This window comes from Crocodylus siamensis, chromosome 4 (genome assembly GCF_052110815.1).
Source record: "Crocodylus siamensis isolate JL-2025a chromosome 4, ASM5211081v1, whole genome shotgun sequence".
NCBI classification, from domain to species: Eukaryota; Metazoa; Chordata; order Crocodylia; family Crocodylidae; genus Crocodylus; species Crocodylus siamensis.
Window position 1 is genome coordinate 162,129,613 of NC_143398.1, and position 24,447 is coordinate 162,154,059.

A 24,447-nucleotide genomic window follows, 5' to 3' on the forward strand; every position below is an offset into this window, starting at 1 on the left:
CTTCTGTTTCATTTCGCCATTTTAAGCTCAAAATGCATCAAAACAGCTTCAAAACGAAACACTGGGTGAAATTTTGCACAACACTCTTCATCGCATCTCAAGTCACCCTGTTTGAGAATCACTAATTTAACATTACCCAATGCAAGTACTGAGCTGTACAGTTAGAAGACCCATGGCTATGCATGTCACTGCACAGTTCTTTTCTGATGTTAAACCACAGGGAATACAGTGTTGCTTCCACACTGTATTTATCTCAGCTGTTTGTGGCAGCTGTTATGAAGGGTTGAGTGTTGGAGTGAGAGCCAGGGAGGTAACTTTGGCTTTGAAATAAAAAAGATTCTTTTCTATTTTGGGAGCTTGAGGTTAGAAAGAGCCAAAATGTGACTGGAGAAGTGGCCCATTATCAACTTGAACTTGGGATTTAAATAGCCTTTCCTCTGTGTCCTGGAAATTAGAGCATGTTTTATAGATGCCATACAAATCCTTTTCTAGAGATTCCCCTCAATCTTTTATGACCTCCATTGATTACATCTCATGTGCTCAGAGCAGGATTTCATACTATCATGGATGAAGTTTTCTTGCTGTCTAGAGTTGGGTGTCAGCCAGAGAATTGGGACCAAGATTCAGAGTCCAAACAACCCAGACAGACTGGGTGGTGTCTAAGTTCAGTTCTGAGGGCTGATCCAGGAGTGTTCTTATAGTTCTCCATGTTTCAGGAAATTGCTTTTTTTGGAAACATCTACATGTACAATTAATGCATCTGAATTTTCTGTGCAGAAAATTCAGGCTCGTCAAAGCACTGCCCAGCGCATGTCTACACTTGCACCCACATCAGGACCAAGTTGAGCCCAACAGGAGCAGCCCTGTCCAGGGCTGCTCCTGCCCTGCCCTGTCCCCCTACAGCATCCAGGGAGAACTCCACTCCAGTCTCCCCCAGGTGCCAGCCATGGGGTGGTAGAGGGCACAGGGGCTTAGCCCCGAGCTCCAGGGGATGGGGCAGCTGTCCTGGTTTGGCAGGCAGCTCTGTCCCAGCCGGTGGGAAATTGGGTTGGCCCCAAGCCCGGGGTGGGGAGAGCTGTCCTGGCTGGGCAGGTAGCTGCTTCCCAGCCATGTGGAGATTGGGACCCATGGAGGTCCCGATCTTCATGTGGGTGGGAGGTAGCTGCCTGGCGCTGAGACAGCTCTTTCAGCCATGTAGAGTTTGGGATGGGTCCTAAACTCCACATGGCTGGCAGACAGCATCCTGTGAGCCAAGACAGCTCTTCCCATCCCCTTTGGCCCCCTGCTGCCTTTTCTGACCAGGAGCAAATTGCTCCCAGTCAGTGTCTACATGTGTGGTACACTGCATCAGTTAATGTGCCATTTTTCTAGTATCGTATCTACAGGTACTAGAAAATGGCACATTAGACTAATATACTGCACAGTAATTGCTACGCACATGTAGGCAGTGACATTTTACTGCACATTAGATGAGACTAATGCACAGTAATGCGTCTCTTGTAGATACACCCTGTAACTAGATTTTTTTTAATGTCTTGACATTTCATTTAAGTAAACATGAAGCCAAGGCTTCAGTATTCATAGTCATCTTAAAAGCAAGTTACAAAAATATCCAATGTTAAGAGATTAAGAAATTTTGGCTACCTGAGACTTTGCAGTTGTCACCAAGCCACACGCAAAGGTCACTGCCAGTGAGAGCAGAATATGACTTAGACTGCTCTGCAACCCTTAGCTCTGAGCTAAAGGAGATTCATTGTTAACTGTTAGCAACTTATATGTAAAATCGTATAGAGCTGAATAGGAATACAATCAGAATGATGTCGAAAGAATCCTAAGAGACTGTCAAGTTTAATAAAAGGTGTCATTTAGTAAGTGGGTTTCTCTGAACTGTTTTATAGAGTGCTGTAGAGGAGTGGAATGCTCTGCCAGAGCAAGGGAATCTCTCTCTCTTTCTTTCTCTAAAGAGTCTGTAAAAAAGCTAATCAATTTCTATTGATCCGCACTGGGTGCATCTGCGTAAGACACTATGTTGCCATGTAGTCCTAAAGCAGGTCCTAAATGACTGTGCAGTAACAACTGCGCAGTTGGGCGCATGTGCACATGTGCGCTGACTTCCACATACACAATCCCAGTCACCATGTGGCCATCAGCTGCTTCCTCAGACCCTGCGCCCTTGCATTCTTTTCTGCTGTATCTATTCAAGATCTAGAAGATTTCTTCACAGAGAAAAATCAACAGGATCTGAAGGGATCTTCCCTCCTTCCCCCTTCTTCATCTTCTGTCACTGAAATGATCCACTCTTCTTTTGTAAACCACAAATGCTCTGTTCTTCTCATCTCCCTTGTTTCTGCTTTTATCCCTTCCACTGCATGCTCTCTCTTTGGTGTGCACACACTCTCATATCTGGTTCTTTCCCATCTCATTCTCCCCCTTCTTTAAAGAAAACCCATCCTTGACCCCATTTGCCTCTCCAGTGATTGCTTCACCTCTGAGCTCTTCAGATATCCAATTGCAATGACTGTCTGGAGCTTCTTATTTCTCTTGGGGAAAGAATATAAGCTATGATGGCAGAAGTATTTTTTTTGCTGCAATTAGCTGGACCAGGTGTGGCACATGGGCATTTCAGATAGAGCGTATCATACAGTCCTGTGCTTAGTGCTGTGATGACCGTCTGTACTGTGATGCAGTAGTTGTAGCCTGCAATGGATGGGGCCCTTTTTCTCTTCTGCCTGAAGCTGGAAGGGTTTTATTTCTTGGGCATGATACACTGATGGATGAGCTTAGGAAGAGATCTATGGTTTGCAAGGATAAGCATGGACACCCCAGGGCAGAGATGCTGAGGAGTTTCTTGGGCAAACAGACTGGGGGCAGTGTCATAATCTTCAGACAGAATAAAGAAACCGGCTGCCAAGAAACCATGGAGGCTGGAGAACAGAGAATGGGCTTGGCAATTTGGGCCCAGAAGCAAGAGGGCTAGGTGGCATTTTATTTGGCTGGAGAGCAACAAGGGTTGACACACTCTGACTAGCGGAAAGAAGAAGAGCAGGGAGAATTCTACCTAGCTAAGCATATCATGTTGTAGGTCTGAAAACTACAGGCAGTTTGAAAATAGTCTGGTTGAATGGAACAGGGAGCTGTCTGGGACATACTTGTGGGTGGCTGCTTAGTGAGACACTTAAGTGTGCCCACAAAGAAATTGCTAATTATCCAAGACAGGCAGAGGATCCTTTATGAAGATTCCATAAGAAGAAGAAAAGAAAAAACAATCCAAAAAATAGGGGTGCACCAATATATCAGTAGGCTATCAGACTGGCATCGATAAAAGGAGAAATTACATTATTGGCATTTTTTGGTCATTGTAGTCGATAATTACAGCTGCATGCCTGGAGCACTCTGGCAAGTGTAGTCTGGTCCCCATGCCCTGCTGCCGACCCAAGCTCATGGCAGGCTACAGGTGCCAGCGAGCAGCGGGAGAGGGACGAGGTGCCATGGGGCGGTCACAGAGCACCGTGGTCAGCAACAAAAGGACTGTGTTACCGACTTCTGCGGCAATGCCACACATGCAGCAGAGGTCTGAGCACCAGGGCTGCCACAGAGATGTTGAGCTGCACGCAGGTGAGGTGAGGTGCCACACGAGGGATGTTCTGCTTCATTGGGCACTCGGCGCCTTCGTGAAAGCGACTTCTCTCTGGCAGCTGGAGCAGCTTGGCTGTGTGGGGCCAGTCAGGGCTGAGGCAGCAGCGTGATCTGGGGCTCCAAATGCGCCCAGCACCGCTGTCTGCATGAGGGTCTGCCCCGCCTCACCCACCCAGGACAGCACCCCAGGCTGCATGGGGAGCAGGGCTGTGAGTACGAGCTATGGGCAAGGGAGTGACGTGCATGGGAATCGGGCAGTCACCACCTTCCTCTTTGAGGGTTGGAGCAGGCAGGAGGCATGTCTGTGTGCATCATAAATGCAAAACAAACCAAAAAGGTTTACTTACATCAGTAGTGTAAAATGCCTTGCACTATTACTAAATATCGGTTAGCGGATTGGCATCGAACATTATGGTTGGTTAATCATCAGCTATTGGTACTGGCCAAGAAAATCTTTATTGATGCATCCCTACTGAAAAGGACAGGAGGAGAGCAGGACAGTGTGTTGTCTTCTTCAAGTCAAGAAATGAGATATGATGGAGAAACTTTTGAAGTAGTTGGGCAAAGAGTCACTGGGAATGATGCTTAATTAGCACTAATAGCACTGCAGATGGTCAGGGACTTCGTTACTGCTCAAACAGGTGCCCAGAAAAATGTCCAAGCGAGACATTTCTGTAAGATTTTTCCTGTCACTCAAGTGAAAGTGGCAGAAGGAAGTGAACCACTGGTAATTAAGTGGTGTGAAGATGGGGCTTTGGCTCTGGAACATTGTTCCACGTTCTGTAGGAGAGGTGGGGACTCTTCAGTCTGAGAGGCGGCCATGCATGAGAAGAACAAATCTATTCTAGAAGACTGGCTAGAGTCGCTACAAAAGGGGAGGCCGAGAAGTGGACAGGGATGAGTACTCATTAAGCACAAAATCAATCAAGGAACGGATAAATGAGAAATTCATCAGTGGCTCAAACACCAATGCTAGCAGTTAAGAAGAATCGGAAATTTGAGCTCATACATATGAGCTATTTGGTATTATGGGAGCCTAGTGGGAAGATTCACAGGTTTATAACCTATTTAGGAAGGAACATGTGGGCAGAAGGGGAGGAGGAATAATATTATGGAAATAAAAAGAAATATTCAAAATCACTGAGAGCTTTAAAGCATGGGATCTTGATGTTTAGGCCTGTTTGAACAGGTAAAGCACAAGATGGTACCTGTGACACAGTCCTAAATCATGTACACTCATCAGGCTGTTATATTGGTCTCACACACTGGATTCAAGAATTTTTCAACTTTCCTGGGTCTGTGCAGAGTCCAGGCGTTGGCTCTGGGTTTCTAGACACTCATCTGGCATATAAACTGTCTTTGTAGCGCCTCTTGCACCCCAAGCTGAGACCTCTCAGTCCCACTGTCACAGCTCCACGACTTAGGCCAACTTGCAATTGCTTAAGTACACCTCTGCCAGAGCTCCAGTGTAGTACTGTGATTTCGTTTACCTCTTCAACAACACATCAGAATTAAAGCAAACAGGCATGGGCTTTGCAAAAGAGGCTTCTTTAAACCATTACTGTCTAAACAGCCCGAGATATGCAGATCTAGGTAAAAAAATCAGCAATGTTGATATGTCATTTCCTGCTCCCGTTTCCTTATTGCTCTTGAGCGTTCTTTGGACTTGGTCAATCCCTAAGGCAGTGATTTTCAACCAGGGTGCTATGACACCCTTTGGTGCCTTGAAACCCTTTCCAGGGTGTTGTGAGATGACATGCAGTATTAGCACTGCTAAGTGATCAAACATGATTCATAGGATAAACCCAGAGATTTCAAATAGGAATCCATAATGTTAAAAACACTGACCTGTTGTGATATTTCTGAATTCTTTGCAACAGAAGAATCAGAAAAATAGCAGTACTATTTTTCTGTAGTCAAAGCATGAGTGAAAACTAAGAGCTGGCATTTTCTAAGGGGTACCTTGAGTATATAAAGGTTGGGGACCACTGCTCTGAGATGAGGATCCTTCCTGAACCTTTTCTGTCCTGATCAGGATTTCTGTGTAACATGGATTTTCTTGCTTTTGACACCCCTCCAACACCCTCCTTCATCCTCCCCACCCAAACTCAGGTGTCCTTCTGCTCTTGAAGGTAAACAGTGAGAGAATCTTTCTTTCAAAGCTTCCCATCTCCTGTCTACCCCTAGATGGCTCACCCCTCAGCCCCACTCTGCAAGTAACCAGTTCACCTGGATGGACTGGTTCTTCTGGGCTATATCTAGCTCACTAACCCAGGGAGTGCCATGTGAACAGAAGATCAAGGTTTCACAACCCTCCTATTCAACTCCTTTTGGAATTTCATGCCAGGGTGGAGGTAGAAAGAAAGCAGGGAAGGCATAGATTGGTTTTGTAACTGAACCACAAACTTCATCTTATTGAAGATATATATGGAGTATCTACAGCAGCAAGCATAATTCATCATTTGTGCATAAATACTCCCTTTAGACCAGCTGCAGGGGTTCTGCAGTGGTATGTCCTTGGCACAGTGCTAGTTATGAATAACGTGGAAAAACATAATCTTAACTAGTGAAAGTTGCAGAGGACACACAGATTTGGGGGTGTGCTTAATTATGAAGGGGACAGGTCATTAAGATAGACAATCCGCTTGGTAAACTAGGCATACCCACTATATGTTTAGCAAGACTGAAATGCATAAAATAATACCTCCAAAAACAAAAAGAATTGGCCATAAGCAAGGAGGACGAAACCATTGCCCTAAGTCTTTTTCTAAGTTGATGCTTGTAACAGGGTTCACCTCCAGGGGTGGCCCTGATGCCCCCTCAGTCCTTATCTGCTCTGCTGTCTTTGGACAGTCACCCCTCCATTCTCCAACCTTACCTGGATATATCTAGCTTTTAGATAAGGGAGGCTGCCTTAGGGCTTCCCTTACTGGGCCCCAAGGGACCTCTTCCACCCCTTAGTCTCTTCCCCAAACTAATGATTGCCTTCTCATGACCACAGGTGTCTGTGGTCATTGTCTTAAGGGCTAATTGCATGATTTCATCCATCCATATACCATGCCCCATGCCTCATAGGTGTTTGCACTCACTGATGTCAATTCAGCTTCCAGGGTGGCCTGCTCCTCTGGGGCACTTCACCTTTCTTGGCTACTCCTGAGTGCAGCCTTCTTACCTGGAGTCACACACTCTGCCCCTCTCAGGCTTTGAGCCCCTGGCCCCTACCTCTACCCTTTGCAAGCTCTCAGACCCCCTGGTCCCACAGTCAGACCCTCTCTAGGCTCCTGGATCCCTTACTGGGCCCCAAGGGACCTCTTCCACCCCTTAGTCTCTTCCCCAAAACCTCCAGAGTGCCACAGGCTGTACTCTCCATGCTAGCATTCAGAAGCTGCAGCCATCCTGTTTAGGCAATGCTCCCTTAGCAACCTCCGGGACCCTACTGCTTGCTCAGCTCAGGGTCTGGGCTTATATCCTTTCTAAGCCCAGCCCCTTTCTGGGTCATGTGGCTCCTGGTTGTCTTTGGCTATATCTGCTGCCTGCTTCTTCTGCAGCCTGCCTGCTCTTATAAGTAGCAGGAGCACCAAGCATCCTGCTATAATGCTTTGTAGGATAATCAGGTGTACACGAGTTTTCAGGATGATACCAGGCTAAAAGGGCATAAGAAAGGGGGACTATGGAGGAAGAGTTAGACAGTCAATATTTAGCACCAGGGTAATCTCTGTTGGGATATAGAATCCTATTCTGAGATTCACAATTCAAGAAGGATGTTCCAAAACTGCAGAAAGCTCAGAGAAGAGCCTCAGGAGCTATTAAATGATCAGAAGGCTGGGCCAGGAGTGAGAGACTCTAGGACCTCAGTTGATTTAGCTTATCAAGGAGAGAACTGGAGGGGACATGATCAGTCTGTGGGTGAATATAAATTTTATAGATGGCTCTTCAGTCTGGCAGACAAGAGCATCGTGAAATCCAGGTGCTGGAAAGTGTGGTTGGACAAGTTTAGGCTTGTAGTGTGGTACTCAGTTCTAACAGTAATGTACCAGTAGAACAACTTGACAAGGGTGGTGGTGAATTCTCCATCACAGGAAGTCATGCTTGCATGCTTGTCCGTTCTGGCTTTATAATTTATGTTGATGAGAGCACTATTGGACAACTATAGTCAATGCTACACAAGGGCTTTAACCAGTACAAATATGTCAAAAAGTGACACCCCTGACCCACAGTGGCACACTACCAAAGTTTCTAGAATAGATCTAGTGTTCGCCTGTGATGTTCACTACTACTCCTTGGACTCCCTGTCTGCAAAATGGACTTGATACTTATCTGCCTTACAAGAGATGAGTTGGTGTTCATAAAGCATTTTAGTGGTACATATAGGTCATGTCTACATGTTCATTAGTGCACCTTAGATACTGTGCGTTTAGTTTAGTACTTGCTTAATAAAGTACTAACTAAATGCACAGTAACTAGAGTTACTGCACAGTAGCGCCAACACACAGTTATTTTGTGATACTTACTGAGCATTAGCCTAGTGATAACACCGTGCAGTAGGCTATCAGCATGGTTTTTAACTGCCATGCTACTGTGCAATGTTATGTAGATGTGCCCAGTGATGCTATGCTATTAAAAGAATCAGTCAAATAATTGAATAGGCCTTCTTTCAGACAGCAACATGGGTTTTAAGCTATTTTTCATTTTCTTTCAGGAGCCGCAAAATTCAGATAAGAAATATCCCACCTCAGCTACGATGGGAGGTAAGTAAAAATAAATGATAAATAAAGAGAATGTAAGTGAAGATAAAGAGAACTAGATGAAATCAACCTCTGAAGATTTAGAGAAGAAACCGCCCAGGATCTATGTCTGGTCTCTGCACAGATTTTATATTGGTATCAATTCTTCTCCCTGAGATACAGTTACACTAGCACAGTCTCTAGTGTGGATGTAGTTATGCTGGTATAAAAGGAGCCATATGCTCATATAACTGACTCTGCCTCCATTACAGGAATAAAGCTACACTGGTGTAAGCACCCTTACATTTATGTCTGCACTGGGATCGGTTGTACAACTTTGACTTGATCCTTATAGCCTGCCCTCCAGGACCCTCTTCCACATAAACGTTCCCTGGGGCCAAGCTCATGTGAACATGCTTATTTTCAGTGGCTTTTTTTTGACTCATCACAAAACAGTTTGAAAACTGCCCTGCCAGAATAAGAGTATCCACACAGGGAGTTACGCTGGTAAATACACAGCAGGGTAAGTTTGCACTTTATACCATATACCAGTATTGTTTCCCTGCAAACAGGCTTTAAGCCAAGTCTGTACAAGAAATAAGTTGTTGGTAGAGCTGCCCCAGTGTAACTGTACTGGCAAACTCTTCTAGGGCTAGATTCCATTCTACCTGTTAGGTGTGTAAAATGGACGTAGACACCTAAGCACAATCCTATTCCACCTTGCTTGAGTGCTTGAAAGACAGGTAATGCAAAAGGTGGGTGGGTCCTCCTTCTTCAGGCTGCTTTTTTTGTGACTCCAACTTTAGGGGCGGATAGCAATATGTTACAAAAGTAGATGCATTAGTGGATTCTCAGGAGCTTCAGCAGGGTGGAATAAAATCATACTTAGGCACCCAAGTGCACATAGATACCTAAAATGTGGAATAGAATCTGGCCTCTTCTGCTAATCCGACTTAAACTGAGCAGAAGTGCTTAAGGCAATATAGTTTGCACTGGGTGCATCTACACATGCCCCTATGGTGCTGCTGTTACCGCACCATCATTTAGTACTTTCTTTTGTACACCACAGTAAAAGTCCATACTGTGTCATTTGCACAGTGCATGGTTATTTTTTAGATACTACAACACCGTAGCGACATGCAGTACCAAGGAAGCGCGTTACTGCAGTGTCACGGTTTTTGCCCGCTGATGCTACATCGCCGTAGCGTGTTGCTACAGTGACGTAGCCTCATGTGTAGATTTGCCTACTGTTTCCCTTCAGCAAAATAAGTTCCACCAACCAAATTACTGCTGTGATGGCATCACACTAGGCTCTTGCAGGGATTGAAATGTCACCATACTTCTGTCACTCATGCACAGGATGGGAGATGTTCTTTGCTTGCTTTCTAAACAGACAAGACAGATGAAGAGTGAGAGGGGAAAGAGGTGCAGAGAGACCTGCTTTGATTAAACATTTGTCTTGTGGTGCGGGCTTATTTATATTCATCCAAAGTAATGCAGCTTCCCCTTCATTTTCTAGGTTCTGGATGGTTTGCTAGCCCAATATGGTACTGTAGAAAATTGCGAACAAGGTAAGAAGGCAAAAGTATGTGGTAAAGTTATTTATTTTTTAAAGTTAGATCTGCTGGCACCCTGAAGCGTGTGGCTCAAGCTCACCTCCAAGTTGTTATGACAACTCTGGATATTCCTGTTCATTATTCATCTACATGACAAGATTCAGGAAGGGCCTGAAAAAGGTTTTAGACAGTCCCCAGTCTGCCAGGTTGGGGGATGGCTAGGATTGGATTAGGTTACCTTTCACTTTTGGTCCCTGGTTCCAATCTGGACCCTGATGATAGTGACTAAAAATAATTTTATGTCCTTTGAAACAAGTTGGGAGTGTCTCTGTTCCCAGCAGGACAATGCCCATGTCATAAAATGGGCTGTCAAAATACAAGCTTTGTTGGCAATCCCAGCACAGAGTTCAAGGATTAAATAGGTCCAAGACATCAGTTTCCCTACTAGCTGAAAGCCTTGATATATCAGCTGGATAATGGAATTATGCTCCCCCCACCTCTCTATATTATTTGGGCAAGCTCACCCCAAGCTTCAAAAGCCCATAACAGATCAAATCCCAACTAGGGAATTCATGTACTCAGCTCCTTGTGTTGGGTCATAGGCAGTATTTGCAGCCAAGACCTGAAGAGCTAAAATTATGAGCCACTACAACTTGAGCTAAATGGTCAGGTGCAGTATCTGGGAAGTAATAACAGACTTACATCTAGTTACAAGGATCAGCTGCTAGAGGGAAGCAGAGACCTGGCATTATGTTAACATGGGTTACACTTGTACTGATATTGCCTGTGCGTCAGTGTCTTTTGTAAAGCATTTTGAGATGGAGGAAAAATACTACCTAAGAACTAGACATAGTTACCTGGTTTGTGAGAAAGGGCTCCCAATTTCAGTACTTCCAGTCTGGTTCTTAAACCTATGATTGAAGTGTATCTTGCACATAGTGCTGACACAAGCCCTTTTTGCAACACTCCCACTAATTCCTGTATTTTTTTGCTCTAAAGTGAATACGGACAGCGAGACAGCAGTTGTCAACGTCACCTATTCAAACCGGGAGCAGACCAGACAGTAAGTGAAGTTAACCTGGGCGTAGGTGTAGACATTCTAAATGCCTGAGGCAGAATCAGTCTAAGTTGTGCAGTTTTCCGTAACTGGTGTAGTTTAGATCAGTAATGAATAGAACACACATTTGCCCTTTGGTGGGGGGTGCAATTCTTAAACCAGGTCCTGTTGTTTTTAAACCAGTCTGTGTGCCAAACTTCTGTTCTGTTACATGTATTGACTGGGTTTTGATCACTTATACCAGTAAAAATGTAATGTCTGTACCTGATGGAACTAGTTATGATGCAAATTCAACTTGATCACTTTTGTTTGAAGTAGATTCTGAGTCTAAACTAATAGCCAATATGCACTGATGGGATCTTACTAATAAGTAAATTTAATTTTCATTTTGCATGAAGATGGGTGCTATAGAAAACCATAATGTAGAATAAATTTCTAATCTGCTGAAACAGTTTCAAATTTGAAACGGGAAGATTTCAGTGATAGCTTTTAAAATCAAACTCTAAAGATGTGGACAGATGTAACAGTTATATCGGTATTAAATTATATCAGTATAACGTATTCCTGTGTAAGTATAATGTCTGTCCATTTGTACATGTGTATTAAGTAAGCTAAATATGAATGAAACAAGTTTAAAGTTTGGTTTTACTTGTACCAGTACAGGAATGGACAGATGTTATAATTAAATTGGAACAACTGATGAAGTGTCCTGACCATTAAATGCCCCTTCCCCTTTCAGAACAGTTGCATCTAAGACTTGGATCCTCCTGCCTGACTTCCTGTCTAACCCAGGGCATAGAATTGGCCAAGGTTACTCCTGTATTGACCTCTGTAGCTTCTGTCTGGTAAAGCATAACTTGCTGAAAGACTTCCAGCCCTGATTTGAAGACATCAAGAGATGGAGAGTCACCACTTTCCTCTAGAATTTGTTATGGTGGTGAATAAGTCTGTTCATGCTTAATGCCTTGTTTCCAGTAAGAATTTCTCTGGCTTTTAACTTCCATCCATTCATTCCAGCTATGGTTTTTATCCTGCCCTTTAATACCAATATTTTCTCCCTGTGAAGATACATTCAGACCATAAGTCACTTCCCAGTCTTTCAGTTGCTCTAAGGGTGTGGACAGACATAACACTTGAACCATTCCAAAAACATCACTGTTTGAGAGCTCTTTCAAAATTGTTCCTGGACAGAAGTGTTCACACATGCATTGCTAGGGGGTCTAAGAAGAACCCTGGCATTTTAGGGATTGCACTGTTGCTGAAATGTCAGTAAAGGGCATGTACCTGGACCATCCTGCCTTCCAGGGGTCAATGCGTGGAGTTTCCCCAGGATGCCCCAGTTGATGAAGACCCAGATTGGGGCAAGGGGTTGGAGTGGAGAGGTTGCCAAGTGTTGGGGGAGCTATGTGGCCCCCATGCTTGTGGCCCAAGAATTCCCTGGCTTTTCCAGCCCCTGCTCTGGAAAGCCACCTTGCCAGTGTTACCTCCCTGCTTGCAGACCCTGGGTGATGGGGTCCCCACCTCCATTTGGGGGGAAGGGTTGGAGGGATCACCAGCTGTTTCTTGCTTCCTGCTTCTGGGCCATCACCCACTGGTCTCCACCCACGCCACAGCCCATGCCTCAATTTCCTTACATGCCTCAGCTGCATAGCCCATGCCAATACTTGCTTGCATGCCACCACACTCCGCCACCAGGAATGGACAGATGTTATAATTAAATTGGAACAACTGATGAAGTGGTACCCAGACAGAGGGTGTCCAGGTGTGTGTGAGGAGGAGGAGGAGTTGGAGGTCCCTGCTTCTTCATTCCTGGAGGCTGGTTGCTTTAGGACTTCCCACAATCTCTGCCTAACACTACAGCTTTAGTTTAAATAGACTTTCCCTAGAAAACCACTCAAGTCCCTTGCATTGCCAGCAATTACAAAGAAATGTGTGTGCAAGGTGGAACCTACAGGGCAGGGACTGGTGGCAAGAGTCCGGGACAGAGGACAGATAATATTTTACTATTAATGGGCTAATTCACTTCACATTGAGCATAAAATTAACAGCCATTCTGTGCTATTAATTGCCTATTGTACAATGGTTCTGTTCCCTGCAAACCACCCCCCAACACCCACCCCCCACCTCAAATGAGCCTTGCCTAGGGTTCTGCTTCCCCCAGTCCTGCAGACTGTGGTCTCCATGGCCAGTAGGAGGGTTTTTGGGCTGCAGGGTTGCATCCCAGAGCTGCCCCATTGCCCTGCATGGGTTTGGGGGGTGGGGTGAGGACCAGTGCAGCTTGGGATGCCTGGAGGACTCATCAGACACTAGGTGCAGAATGCACTGTGTCCACACATAACATTGAACCAGTTCACAAAGGACTGGCTCAAAATAGTACTTCATTTTCACAGTGTGCTGTTAAAATGTCCCAAGAGATTTAAACTGGTCTTAAATGGTGGGCATATCTAGACTCTTGGGGCATTTGTACACATGCTTGCGCTGCAGTGTTGGGAACTTTTAAAAGCACCCGGCTGCAGCACATGCATTTGTATAAACGGCAAAATGTGTGTCAGCACTGAGAAAATGGCAGCGGCGCACTTTTGTACTAAAACACATCAAAGGTGTTTTAGTTAAAAAATGCACCACTACCATTTTCTGTGCGCTGATGGGCATTTCACTGCTTATGCAACTGCACGCGATGCAGCGCAGTGGGTATCAGCTCACATGCAGAGCAGACTCTAGATTAATTGAGTTTGCTCTGATGCACTGGATTTCCAGCACGTTGGAGCAGACAAAGGTATGTGTATAAATGTCCAGTGACTTTAAAGTGTATTTACATCTCTTTCTACCGTAGCATTGTACTGGAACCTCTTAACTCTCTATACCCTGTGCTAATGCAGATTGCATAACTATTTGAATGTCTTAGATTGCGTCGCCATACACCAACTATGTACCCATGTAGCTACTGTGTACGGAGCCCTTTATTATCTTACAACTCTGCAAAGCCAGGTAAAAAACCATGATTCTAAACATTTTCTAGTAAATTTTTAAACCTGTTGTAAGTATTATGTCTGTCCACATGCTAAAATGTTTAACACCTAAGAGGAAATACACTTCCTTGTTAATTAGCAAGGAGCCAGGGGAGGGGCACTCTGAAGTGCTTTGGGTTAGAGTACAAGGCAGTCGAGGGAAAAGGGATTTAACGGTGGGGGTCTACTACAGACCTCCCAACCAGGGTGAAGAGCTTGACCAGGAATTCTTGGGTCAGCTCACAGAGGTAGTGAAGGCTAAGGATGTGGTTGTTATGGGGGACCTGAACTTCCCGGACATCTGCTGGGAAGAACGGTCAGCCAGGTCTGAACACTCACGTAGGTTTTTGGCCAGAGTGCAGGACCTCCATCTAACCCAGGAGGTGCACAGCCCCACCAGGGGAGACGCCTTGTTGGACCTAGTGCTGGCCACGGGTGATGACCTGGTGAGGGGGCTGCGGGTGCTCAACCACCTGGGCGACAGCGATCATCGCCTGCTGGAATTCACCATCCAGCGCAAGGTGGCAAAGGCATGCAGTAAGGCAGCGGCCCTAGATTTTAGGAGGGCAGACTTCAACGAGCTAAGGAGGATAGTTGGAGAAGCGCTGAGGTCCCGGAGGGGAGGGGAGCCAGGTGTCCAAGGAGAGTGGTCGCTCCTTAAGGAGACGATCCTCCAAGCCCAAAGGAAGGTAATCCCAACGAGGATCAAAGGGAGCAGGAGAGCACACAAGCCTCTGTGGCTCACCAAAAGCATCCAGGAATGTCTCCTTGCTAAAAAGGAGGCTTACACCCAATGGAAAGAAGGGGTCATCACCAGGGAGGGCTATTCTGTAGTTGCTCAGGGATGTAGGGGGGCAGTTAGGAAGGCCAAGGCAGAGATGGAACTGGGACTAGCTTCCCAGATTAAGGACAATAAGAAGTCTTTTTTTAAATACGTAGGGGGTAAAAAGAAGGTCCCGGGTAATGTGGGGCCCTTGCAGGACGACATGGGTAACTTGGTCGTCACACCAGATGGCAAAGCTAACATGTTTAACGATTTCTTTGCCTCCGTCTTCCTAAGTAGGGACCAGAACAGCCACCTCCCTGCTGGGCCCCCTTCGGGCCCCAGGGGAGGCACACCTGGGCCACGGGTTAGCAAGGATTTAGTTAGGGAGCTTCTGGAGGGGTTGGATGTATTCAAGTCAGCCGGCCCGGATGATCCCCACCCTAGAGTTCTAAAGGAACTGGCCGAGGTCATTGCCAGTCCCCTGGCACGGCTTTACGAGCACTCGTGGTGCTGTGGTGAGGTACCGGAGGACTGGAAGAGGGCCAACGTGGTCCCCATCTTCAAAAAAGGCAGGAAGGAGGACCCGGAAAACTATAGGCCGGTTAGTCTCACCTCGATCCTAGGCAAGCTGTTCGAGAAAATTATGCTGGCACACATCTAGGAGGGGCCAGCAGGGGACTGCATGCTTAGGGGCAACCAACACGGCTTCATCAGTGGCAGGTCCTGTCAGACCAACCTGGTGGCCTTTTACGATCAGATCACCAGATCGTTAGATGCAGGGGTAGCAGTGGATATAATCTTCCTGGACTTCCGGAAGGCTTTTGACACTGTCTCTCACCCTGTTCTCATTAAGAAACTGGGGGGCTGTGGTGTAGACACCCACACAGTCAACTGGGCCGCCAACTGGCTGGAGGGCCGCACCCAGAGGGTGGTAGTGGATGGGTCCTTCTCAACATGGAAGGACGTGGGCAGTGGGGTCCCCCAGGGCTCGGTCCTCGCACTGTTCAACATGTTCATCAGTGATTTGGATGAGGGGGTAAAAAGCACCCTGTTCAAATTTGCTGATGACACTAAGATGTGGGGGGACGTGGGTACATTGGAAGGATGCAACAGGCTACAATCAGACCTCGACAGGTTACAAGGGTGGGCAGACGAGAATACGATGGGTTTCAACACAGACAAGTGCAAGGTGATGCACCTCGGGAGGAACAACCGGCACCATACCTACAGGCTGGGGAACTCCCCTCTTATCAGCACGGAGGCGGAAAGGGATCTGGGGGTCATCATTGACTCCAAGATGAACATGGGCTGGCAGTGTGGGGAGGCAGTCAGGAAGGCCAACCGCACCTTGTCATGCATCCACAGATGCATCTCGAGCAGGTCCAAAGAGGTGATCCTCCCCCTCTATGCGGCACTGGTCAGGCCGCAGCTGGAGTACTGCGTCCAATTCTGGGTGCTGCACTTCAAGAGGGATGTCGACAGCATGGAGAGGGTCCAGAGGAGGGCCACTCGTATGATCAGGGGACAGCAGGGCAGGCCCTATGAGGACAGGCTGCGGGACCTGAACCTGTTCAGCCTCCAAAAGAGAAGGCTGAGGGGGGATCTTGTGGCTTGTTATAAATTAGTCAGGGGGGATCAGCAGGCACTGGGGAAGTCACTGTTTCCCCGAGCACCACCAGGAGTGACCAGGAATAATGGTCACAAGCTGGCAGAGGGTAGATTTAGGTTAGATATCAGGAGGCGCTACTTCACAGTCAGTGCGGCTAGGGTCTGGAACCAGCTTCCAAGAGAAGTGGTGCAGGCTCCTACCCTGGGGGTGTTTAAGAGGAGGTTAGATGAACAATCTTGCTGGGGTCATTTGACCCCAGTATTCTTTCCTGCCATGGCAGGGGGTTGGACTAGATGATCTGCTCAGGTCCCTTCCAACCCTACAAACTATGAAACTATGAAATACACAGATTGGCATGATGCTGGTATTTTGCAACTGCTGGGGCATCGAAGATGTTCTGGGCAAAGTTTTGCTTGTCTTGGTGACACCAGACACTTCCAAACAGTTGGAGGTTTGAAGCTGGGCTGGATAAATGGTTCATAGCAGAGACTGTTTTTGCTTTTTCCTATAGCCTCATCTACCTGTGGCTTTATGAAAATGCAGCCAGCTGCCAAAAAAAAGAAAAGAAAAGTTTAGTCTGTTAAATTTATTTTAAAAATAAGCCAGAAACCACTAGACTGAAAGGGACCTCTTGGGTCACCAAGTCCAGACACATCATATAATCCCCTACATGAACTGATTAGATTTCAATTGAGAGTGGTTTGTTCCTACTGCTCCTGTTGGAAAGAACCTCATTCTTCTGATGAAGCCTTGCACCATCAACCTTGGTGTAGCCTCAAGGGGCTGGGTGGGGAAGTTACACCAGGGAAAAACTGTATTTTCAGTCTCTCACGTGCCTTTGATTTCACTCCATCAAGTCAGCAATGACAGATGAGCTATTAAAGCCCCGTGCCCTCCTCCCACTCCTCTTGTAGTCATCAATCTTCAGTGTCCTGTCCCTTCCTCAGGAGGAAATGAATGACCATGAGAGTCAGTAAAGAGACACAACCCAGGATACTCTCTCTCTCTCTTTCCCCCTTAGAGCAATCATGAAGTTGAACGGACACCAGCTGGAAAACCATGCACTGAAGGTCTCCTACATCCCTGATGAACAGTCCATACAAGGGCCAGAGAATGGGCGACGGGGAGGCTTTGGTACCCGGGGCGCTCCCAGGCAGGGTTCGCCTGTTGCTGCAGGAGCGCCTGTAAAGCAGCAGCCAGTGGACATCCCCCTCCGACTCCTGGTACCCACACAATACGTGGGGGCCATTATTGGCAAGGAGGGAGCCACGATTCGCAATATCACTAAACAGACACAGTCCAAGTGAGTCCTGTCTTCCCTTCCTGCCCTGGAGTTTGATTGGTCTCATTGACAACGTAGCAGGCAGCGCCCTGGTAGGGCAGACTTTTAGGGCAAGGTCCACATGGACTTAAGGGGCTGGGTCTCCTGGGGTTGGGGGAACTGGAATGTAATTAAGTTGCAAGGCTTACCCTGGAGCCACTAGTTCTCCATCATGCCTTCCTAGACTGTATCTGATGTATTCTCTCCCAACCAGAGGGAGACAGCAAAAAGGCATCACTTCCATGCCAGCCAACACCCAGAGAGGTGGGCTTTATTACCTGAAATTTCCGCAGTTTGCTTCCCTTCCTTTCTCCTTTAAGGTATCGGCTGTAACAGGATCACAGTCTGCTTAGTCATCAGAATAGTCTGATTAGTATATGTGAAGAGCAGAAGAGGCTATAGGATCATCTTGTCAGACATCCCAAAGAATATCACTCACTACCCCCTTCCTCATTAAACCAAATAACACCCAGTCTTGATTTAAGGTGTCAAGAGATGGAGAATTCACTGCTAGGTTGTTCCAATAGTTCATTACCTTTGCTGTTCAAAGGAAACTATGTTCTTTCTTATATTACTGTGCCTGGCCTTCATCTAAAGCCATGGCTTTTTGTTATGACTCTTTCCAAGATAATCTCAGTGCCTAAGTTCATGGTTAAGATTTTGCTCTGAGCTGCTCCAAAACACTTGGCCTGAGTCAGCTTGTTTTCATGCAAACCCTGCATGTGGATGTTGAGTCAGATCCAAGCTGACCCCAGGGGTTGCAAGTGTCCAGTTTGGGAGCAAGATGCCTCTCTCGCAAGCAGGTATTTGCTTTGTTCAGGATACACCATTTGTGTGTCTCACAGTGGTTTTTGTGCACATGCAGAATTGACGTGCACAGGAAGGAGAATGCAGGTGCAGCGGAGAAAGCCATCAGCATCCATTCCACCCCTGAGGGCTGCTCAGCAGCTTGTAAGATGATCTTGGAGATTATGCACAAGGAGGCAAAAGACACCAAGACGTAAGGCTTTCAGCTTCCTCGTTGTAACACAGAGCATCTCCTCTTGCTGCACTGGAGTATTGCAGGGGCAGTGACTTAGCTCACTGGGGAGTTAAATGAAACACTTCTGAAAAGGTCATATGCAGGAAAGTTCATAATAAGACCAGGGCTGGCCTTGTGGGGCACAAGCACTGTTTTTGGGCATCCCAATAGAGCTCCTGCACTGACTCATTAGCTCATGCTACACTGGCTGCAAGACAGCAGGAGGTTGAGAGAAAGGCAATAATGTGGGAAGGCCTCATGTTCCCACATACAAGGCTCTTGGTTTTGTACAGGGACAAACCAGTCCATGTAGGAGACCAAACTGGAGTGGTGGAGGGGGTGTAACTCTGTTGTTTTCCATGTGTGAGCTCCATTATGTACCTTGAGGTCGGAGAAGGAGGCTGCTGGGGATCTCAGGACTTCACCTTAGTGGGGAATGGATCTGACAATGCCCCACTCCTGCTGTACCCACCTCCCCGCTGTTGGATCAGGAACACTGATTTTCAATTTTTCTTTTTTCCCCCCTTTCCTTCCTCCTTAAGAGCTGATGAAGTTCCTTTAAAAATCCTGGCCCATAACAACTTTGTGGGGAGACTGATCGGCAAAGAGGGACGAAACCTCAAGAAGGTAGAACAGGACACGGAGACGAAAATCACCATCTCCTCGTAAGACTCCCCCACTCACCCTCACTGGTTCTCTTCTCTCTAATGTTCAAGGCAGAGCTTCTAGGCTATTGGCTTGCAAAGGAGGCATGAGGAATTGGGCAACCTGCCCCCCCAGATAAGGGGACCTGTTTGACTCAGTGGGCACTTTGGGCCTTGTTACACATTAATTTTAGGGAGCTCCTGGAACTCTTATCTGCATTGTCCACACAATGCCTGAAATTAGTTTTAAGCACACTTTAGGTAGCTTAAGCTTATGTCACTCTAGTCAGGTTTACCTCTGCTCCATGGTACCTAGCTCATTCCATTAATGTGTAGCCACTGCTCACAAATGACCTGCCCAAGATGTAGTCCTCCAACATCACAGGGTGCAGTGTCTCCATCTTCACCCTCCTGTTCTGTGTGGACACACTTTCCACCTCCTGAACTCTACCACTCTGGGGGCAATTCTGGCACCAAGCCAACTCCCTCTCCCACCCCTGGGGGTATGACCTTCACACCCCTAGGGGTGTAACAGGATCCAAACAGGCTTCAGAGCATATAAGAGCTAGCCAGGTTGCAAATGGATAGGTCCAGGAGTGGGGTCTGGGACGGGTGGGAGGATGGAGGGGTAACAAAGTTGGGGCACAGATCGGATCCCCATGAGTTGGGGCTTCCTTTCTGGAACAGGGGCAGTAGCTCCCCCGAGAGCACCTTCACCACTCCCAGCCACCCTGGGAAGCATGATCAGCAGCTTCCACATCCCAATCCCAAATTATTAAAACATGAGACCTTTTTAATTTACTTTCTCTTTATTTCTTTTTAAATCCTTTTTTTTAACTTCTTTTTATTTTATCCTTTAGTGGCTGACTTCCTTCAGTTCATCGCCACACTTCCCCCACCTCCATTCCCTTTCTATCTCCCATTTTATTACTTGTTCCCACTCCATTAACTCTCTGCCTCCCAGCTTCGTGTTTCCGCCCCCTCCCCCAACCCATCTCTCACACCTCCACCTACAGCAGAGAGAGAAACCTGTCCTGGCTCCCCAGCCCTGCAGTGGTAAATCACAGCTGTAGCTCCTAGTCAGGCCCCTGCTTGCCAACCCTCTAGTAGCAAGTCATAGCTGTGCAGGTGGGGGACAATCAGAGAAGGTTTTTAGCCTTAAGGTGTGAGTGCTTCAAACTCCAGCTAGTACTACCATTGATCAGCATTTGAGTAGCTCGAAGTGCAATGTATAACAAGGCCCTTTGACTCCTAGAGGCTCTCTTAAAATCTCAGTCTTAGTGCTTCCTTTTGTGTGTGGTGTGGTTTACGGTGTCCTGACCATTGCACCAGATCTCCATAGCACCATGTGGATACTGCACCGGGGCTGGAGGCTGTGGGATGCAGGTTTCCTCTGTGTGACCAGTCCATTTCCTTCCAGCTTGCAGGACTTGACTCTGTACAACCCTGAGCGGACCATCACCGTGAAAGGCTCCATTGAAAACTGCTGCAAAGCCGAGCAGGAGATCATGAAGAAAGTGAGGGAGGCGTACGAGAATGATGTGGCTGCCATGAGCGTGAGTGTGTTTTGCGTCAGGTGTGGCTGCCCTTTCATGGCCCCTTATAGCTCCAGGGCTGGGTCTCTCTCCCCTGCTGTGGGAGATCCTATTCCAGATCCTGTTCTACCTGTATGCACCTAAGTGCAATCCTATTCCACCTTGCTCAAGTCCTCAAAAACCTGTTTATGTGTCTGCTTTCATAACATGCCATTGTCTTTCCCATCAGTCTCAAGCACAGAAAGCAGTCAGCAGGAGGGGCCCCCACCCACTTGTGTGTTAATGTTTTCTCAGGCACTCAAGCAGGGTAGAATAGGATCACATTTAAGTACCTGCATCCATTTAGATACCTAAGAGGTGGAGTATGATCCAGCACAAAGAGAGAAACAGGCACTACATGAGAGAGGCCTCTGTGTGGACCTGAGCAATGCTGGGGTCTGTTGGCTGGGTGGCCTTGGTATGTCACTGCATCTCTTTTCTTTCAAGTGGGCAGCTTTTTCATTGATGGCCCATGAAGATGACCGATCTCCCAGCTCCCTGCAGCTGCTGATTCCACTGCTAGAGTATCAGTAAAGACAGTTACACACCTATACTATGCTATGCTAACTCCTTCTCTTTAAAAGAGAGTATAGCTAAGCATAGTGCTCTGTCCTCCTAGTAGTTGGCAGCAGGCCTACAAGACAGTTTGATGAGCCTGCTGCAGCCATAGCAACAGAAGCTCAAGCATTTGAGTCCAGAGGTTGCAAGTTCAATTTCTGCTGCCACCGATTCACATAGAGCGGGGAGCCTACACAGACAGCACCTAGCATGAGGAGGCTCTGATCTTAGTGGATGTCTCTGTAACTGATGCTGCAGTATGAGCAATAATGAGCATGTTGTTCTTGTCTTATCCTCATAGCTACAATCTCATCTGATCCCTGGCCTCAACCTGGCTGCTGTTGGCCTGTTTCCTGCCTCTTCCAATGCAGTGCCACCTCCTCCCAGCAGTGTCTCTGGGGCAGCACCATACAGCTCCTTCATGGTAGGCAGATGACTTGGTTGCTTGAATCATTTTAGCTTCTCCTTTGGAGAGAGTTGTACTCTGGGAGGCTGATTACTGTTGGGTTGTGCACCAAGGAGCATGGCAGTCCAAAGCCTGGGGGTATTGACTTGCTCTGGCTGGCTGCTTGGTGGCTAAAATGATGGATTGTGATAGCTGACCAAGCCGTGTCTTGTGATCCTGGCCTGATTTTACTCTGACTAAAAGTGGGTTTGGGTGATTCAGTTTTGGGTGGCCTGCCCTTTGACTTTTCCTGTCTGAATTCCATATTTTGTGTCCCTTAGTCATGTTATGGCAGGTGTGGACTCGTCCAAAGCTTGAGTGCCACAGAGCCAGGCCTGGAGACACCTTTAGAGGGAGGTGTGCCTCATCCCCACCTTGTCTAGAAACTATGCACAATTTGGCTTGTGTTTTCCTAGTAACACAAGGGGTGCAGTTGCTGCAGCAAACTTGAGCCATGCAGATCCCACCCAGAAGAGGACCTGAAGGACCAATGCTCACTGATGCCCTGGGCTTCCTGCACTTTCGGGAGTCTTGTGTGGGTCCAGCTGTTCTTAGTGCAGACTACGGGCCGAGGGTGTGTAATTGTATCATCCTTTAGCAACAACCGGTACTGACCATTAGAGCCTGCTCTGACTCCCAGCTGACAGAATTAGCTCATGTGCTGAGCTCTTCCTGGAATGCACCACAAATTTATGATCACATTCTGCAAAAGGATCTCAGCCCCTTGCAGGAGATCAGATGGTCCAGTGAACAATCAGACTCTCTCTCAATTCTGTTGCCTAACCATATGCCTAGTGCTGGGTGTCTGTAAGTGTGTGTCTTAGGCTCAGTAGATCCTGGGGATGCTCTGTCTGTCTAGCAGCCTGCAAGGCAGATGCAAATCAGGTCATGTCCTTCAACTCCATCCATTTTAATGGAACCTTATTGGTAATCCTAACCTTTCTGCCAGCAGCCTCCAGAACAAGAGACAGTCCATGTCTTCATCCCTGCTCAGGCTGTTGGTGCAATCATCGGCAAAAAAGGACAGCACATTAAGCAGCTCTCCAGATTTGCGAGTGCCTCCATCAAGGTAGCCTTTCCAAGGCAGCTGGCCATATTTCCATTAGGAACTTAAGTGCTACTTACTCCATTGTTTGGTGGGTGCCTTATCACTGAGCAGGCCTCTTGACCTTTATATTAATGCTGGTGGGAAAGGGAGCAAGGCTGATAATCTCAGAGACTGAAGAGTATAGGAGGCAGCAGCAATAGATTTCCCCACCATGCTTGTTGCCATTGTGTCACTGCCTTGCCTTAGAGCAGCACTGGTAGACCGGTTAGGAAAGTCTGGTCTCCATATCCCATCAGCTGTTAGGCTTTTCATTGGGCTGTTAATTGCAACGCTAATGAAGCTTAGGGATGGTGGTAGTTTCTTTGATATGAACACCTGCATATTAGGCAGGAGACTAAGATCCATCCAAGTCACTGCACTGACACCTTGGCCAAGCCATTATATGGCAGTGGCTTTTAGTCACTGTTGTCTGGTGGAAAATAGTAGAAACAAGGGGGCTTGTCACCATTTAGTATCCCCTTGGTCTACGCAGTTTTCCCTGGGGAAGTATGATTTCTAGCAGTTGTGCAGTCTACACAATTGGCTACCCAGCACCCCTTGGCTTCCAGGGCAGCTCTCTGTCCAACTCTGGTATGCAGCATTGCCAGCTCAGCAGTTCTGTCACTAGATCTAGAAACTTGTGGGTATCCTGGGGACCAAAGGTCTATATTGAGGATCCTGCCTCAGTTTGGTATGTGTGATGCTTGGTCAACTGCCCAGTGGTGTTTTTGATAACTTTCAAAGACCTGCATCCTGCAGCCTTTTGAGATGTTGAATTTCTGCTTTCATGCACTGGCAACACTGCCCAGAGGCCCCTTTGAAAAGTCCTGGCCATCATCTTTGTTTGGCTAATTCTCCTCTGCAGTTAGAGGACATTCAGGTTTTAACTCTCCTTCCCTCCTCTTGCAAACCTTATAGTGATTCCATCTGCCAGAGGCTGATGTTTCCCCAGATGACTCACCCTGCCTCCTTGCTTCCCTCCCCTTTGTTTCAGTGCAGTGGAAGGGCTAGGACATTACAAAGTGGTGGGGGAGGTGAGGAGTCAGCTGCCTCTGATATATTCCTCCTCACCTGCTCAGATTGTCTCTGTTCTCTTTCAGATTGCCCCACCTGAGACACCGGACTCCAAAGTGCGCATGGTTATAATCACTGGACCACCCGAAGCTCAGTTCAAGGTTCTATCATTATTGCTGTCTCTCAAGTCCAGACTGGCATTTTAGCGCCTGTGGAGAAAACCCTTGTGTGAACATGATTTTTACCTCAATGAGAAACTCGTGGAGAAATCACATATTATGATCCCTAGTGACTAAAATCCCCAGGCCAGCAAAGCTCAGGTCCAGTGACACAAACAATACAGTTCACCCAAGTTGGACTTTTCTTGGATACTGCAGGGTGGTTCATGGATTATTTTTATATCATATGGGACCTTTTAAACTGGACA

The 24,447-nt window shown here is 47.0% G+C and overlaps 1 protein-coding gene across 2 annotated transcripts in view; it reads left to right on the forward strand.

Annotated features, from left to right (window-relative positions):
- The window catches only part of IGF2BP1 (insulin like growth factor 2 mRNA binding protein 1), a 92,269-nt gene that overhangs the window by 53,715 nt on the left and 14,107 nt on the right, over positions 1–24,447 (forward strand). Inside the window, exons 3-12 of one of the 2 annotated variants that reach the window (XM_090044684.1) lie at positions 8,336–8,384; positions 9,880–9,931; positions 10,916–10,979; positions 17,378–17,659; positions 18,543–18,677; positions 19,241–19,363; positions 20,763–20,898; positions 21,776–21,898; positions 22,869–22,988; positions 24,107–24,181. In XM_090044684.1, coding sequence (XP_089900810.1) covers positions 8,336–8,384; positions 9,880–9,931; positions 10,916–10,979; positions 17,378–17,659; positions 18,543–18,677; positions 19,241–19,363; positions 20,763–20,898; positions 21,776–21,898; positions 22,869–22,988; positions 24,107–24,181 — 1,159 coding nt within the window. The remainder of the gene's footprint in view (positions 1–8,335; positions 8,385–9,879; positions 9,932–10,915; positions 10,980–17,377; positions 17,660–18,542; positions 18,678–19,240; positions 19,364–20,762; positions 20,899–21,775; positions 21,899–22,868; positions 22,989–24,106; positions 24,182–24,447) is intronic. The other variant, XM_090044685.1, reaches the window with a different exon arrangement.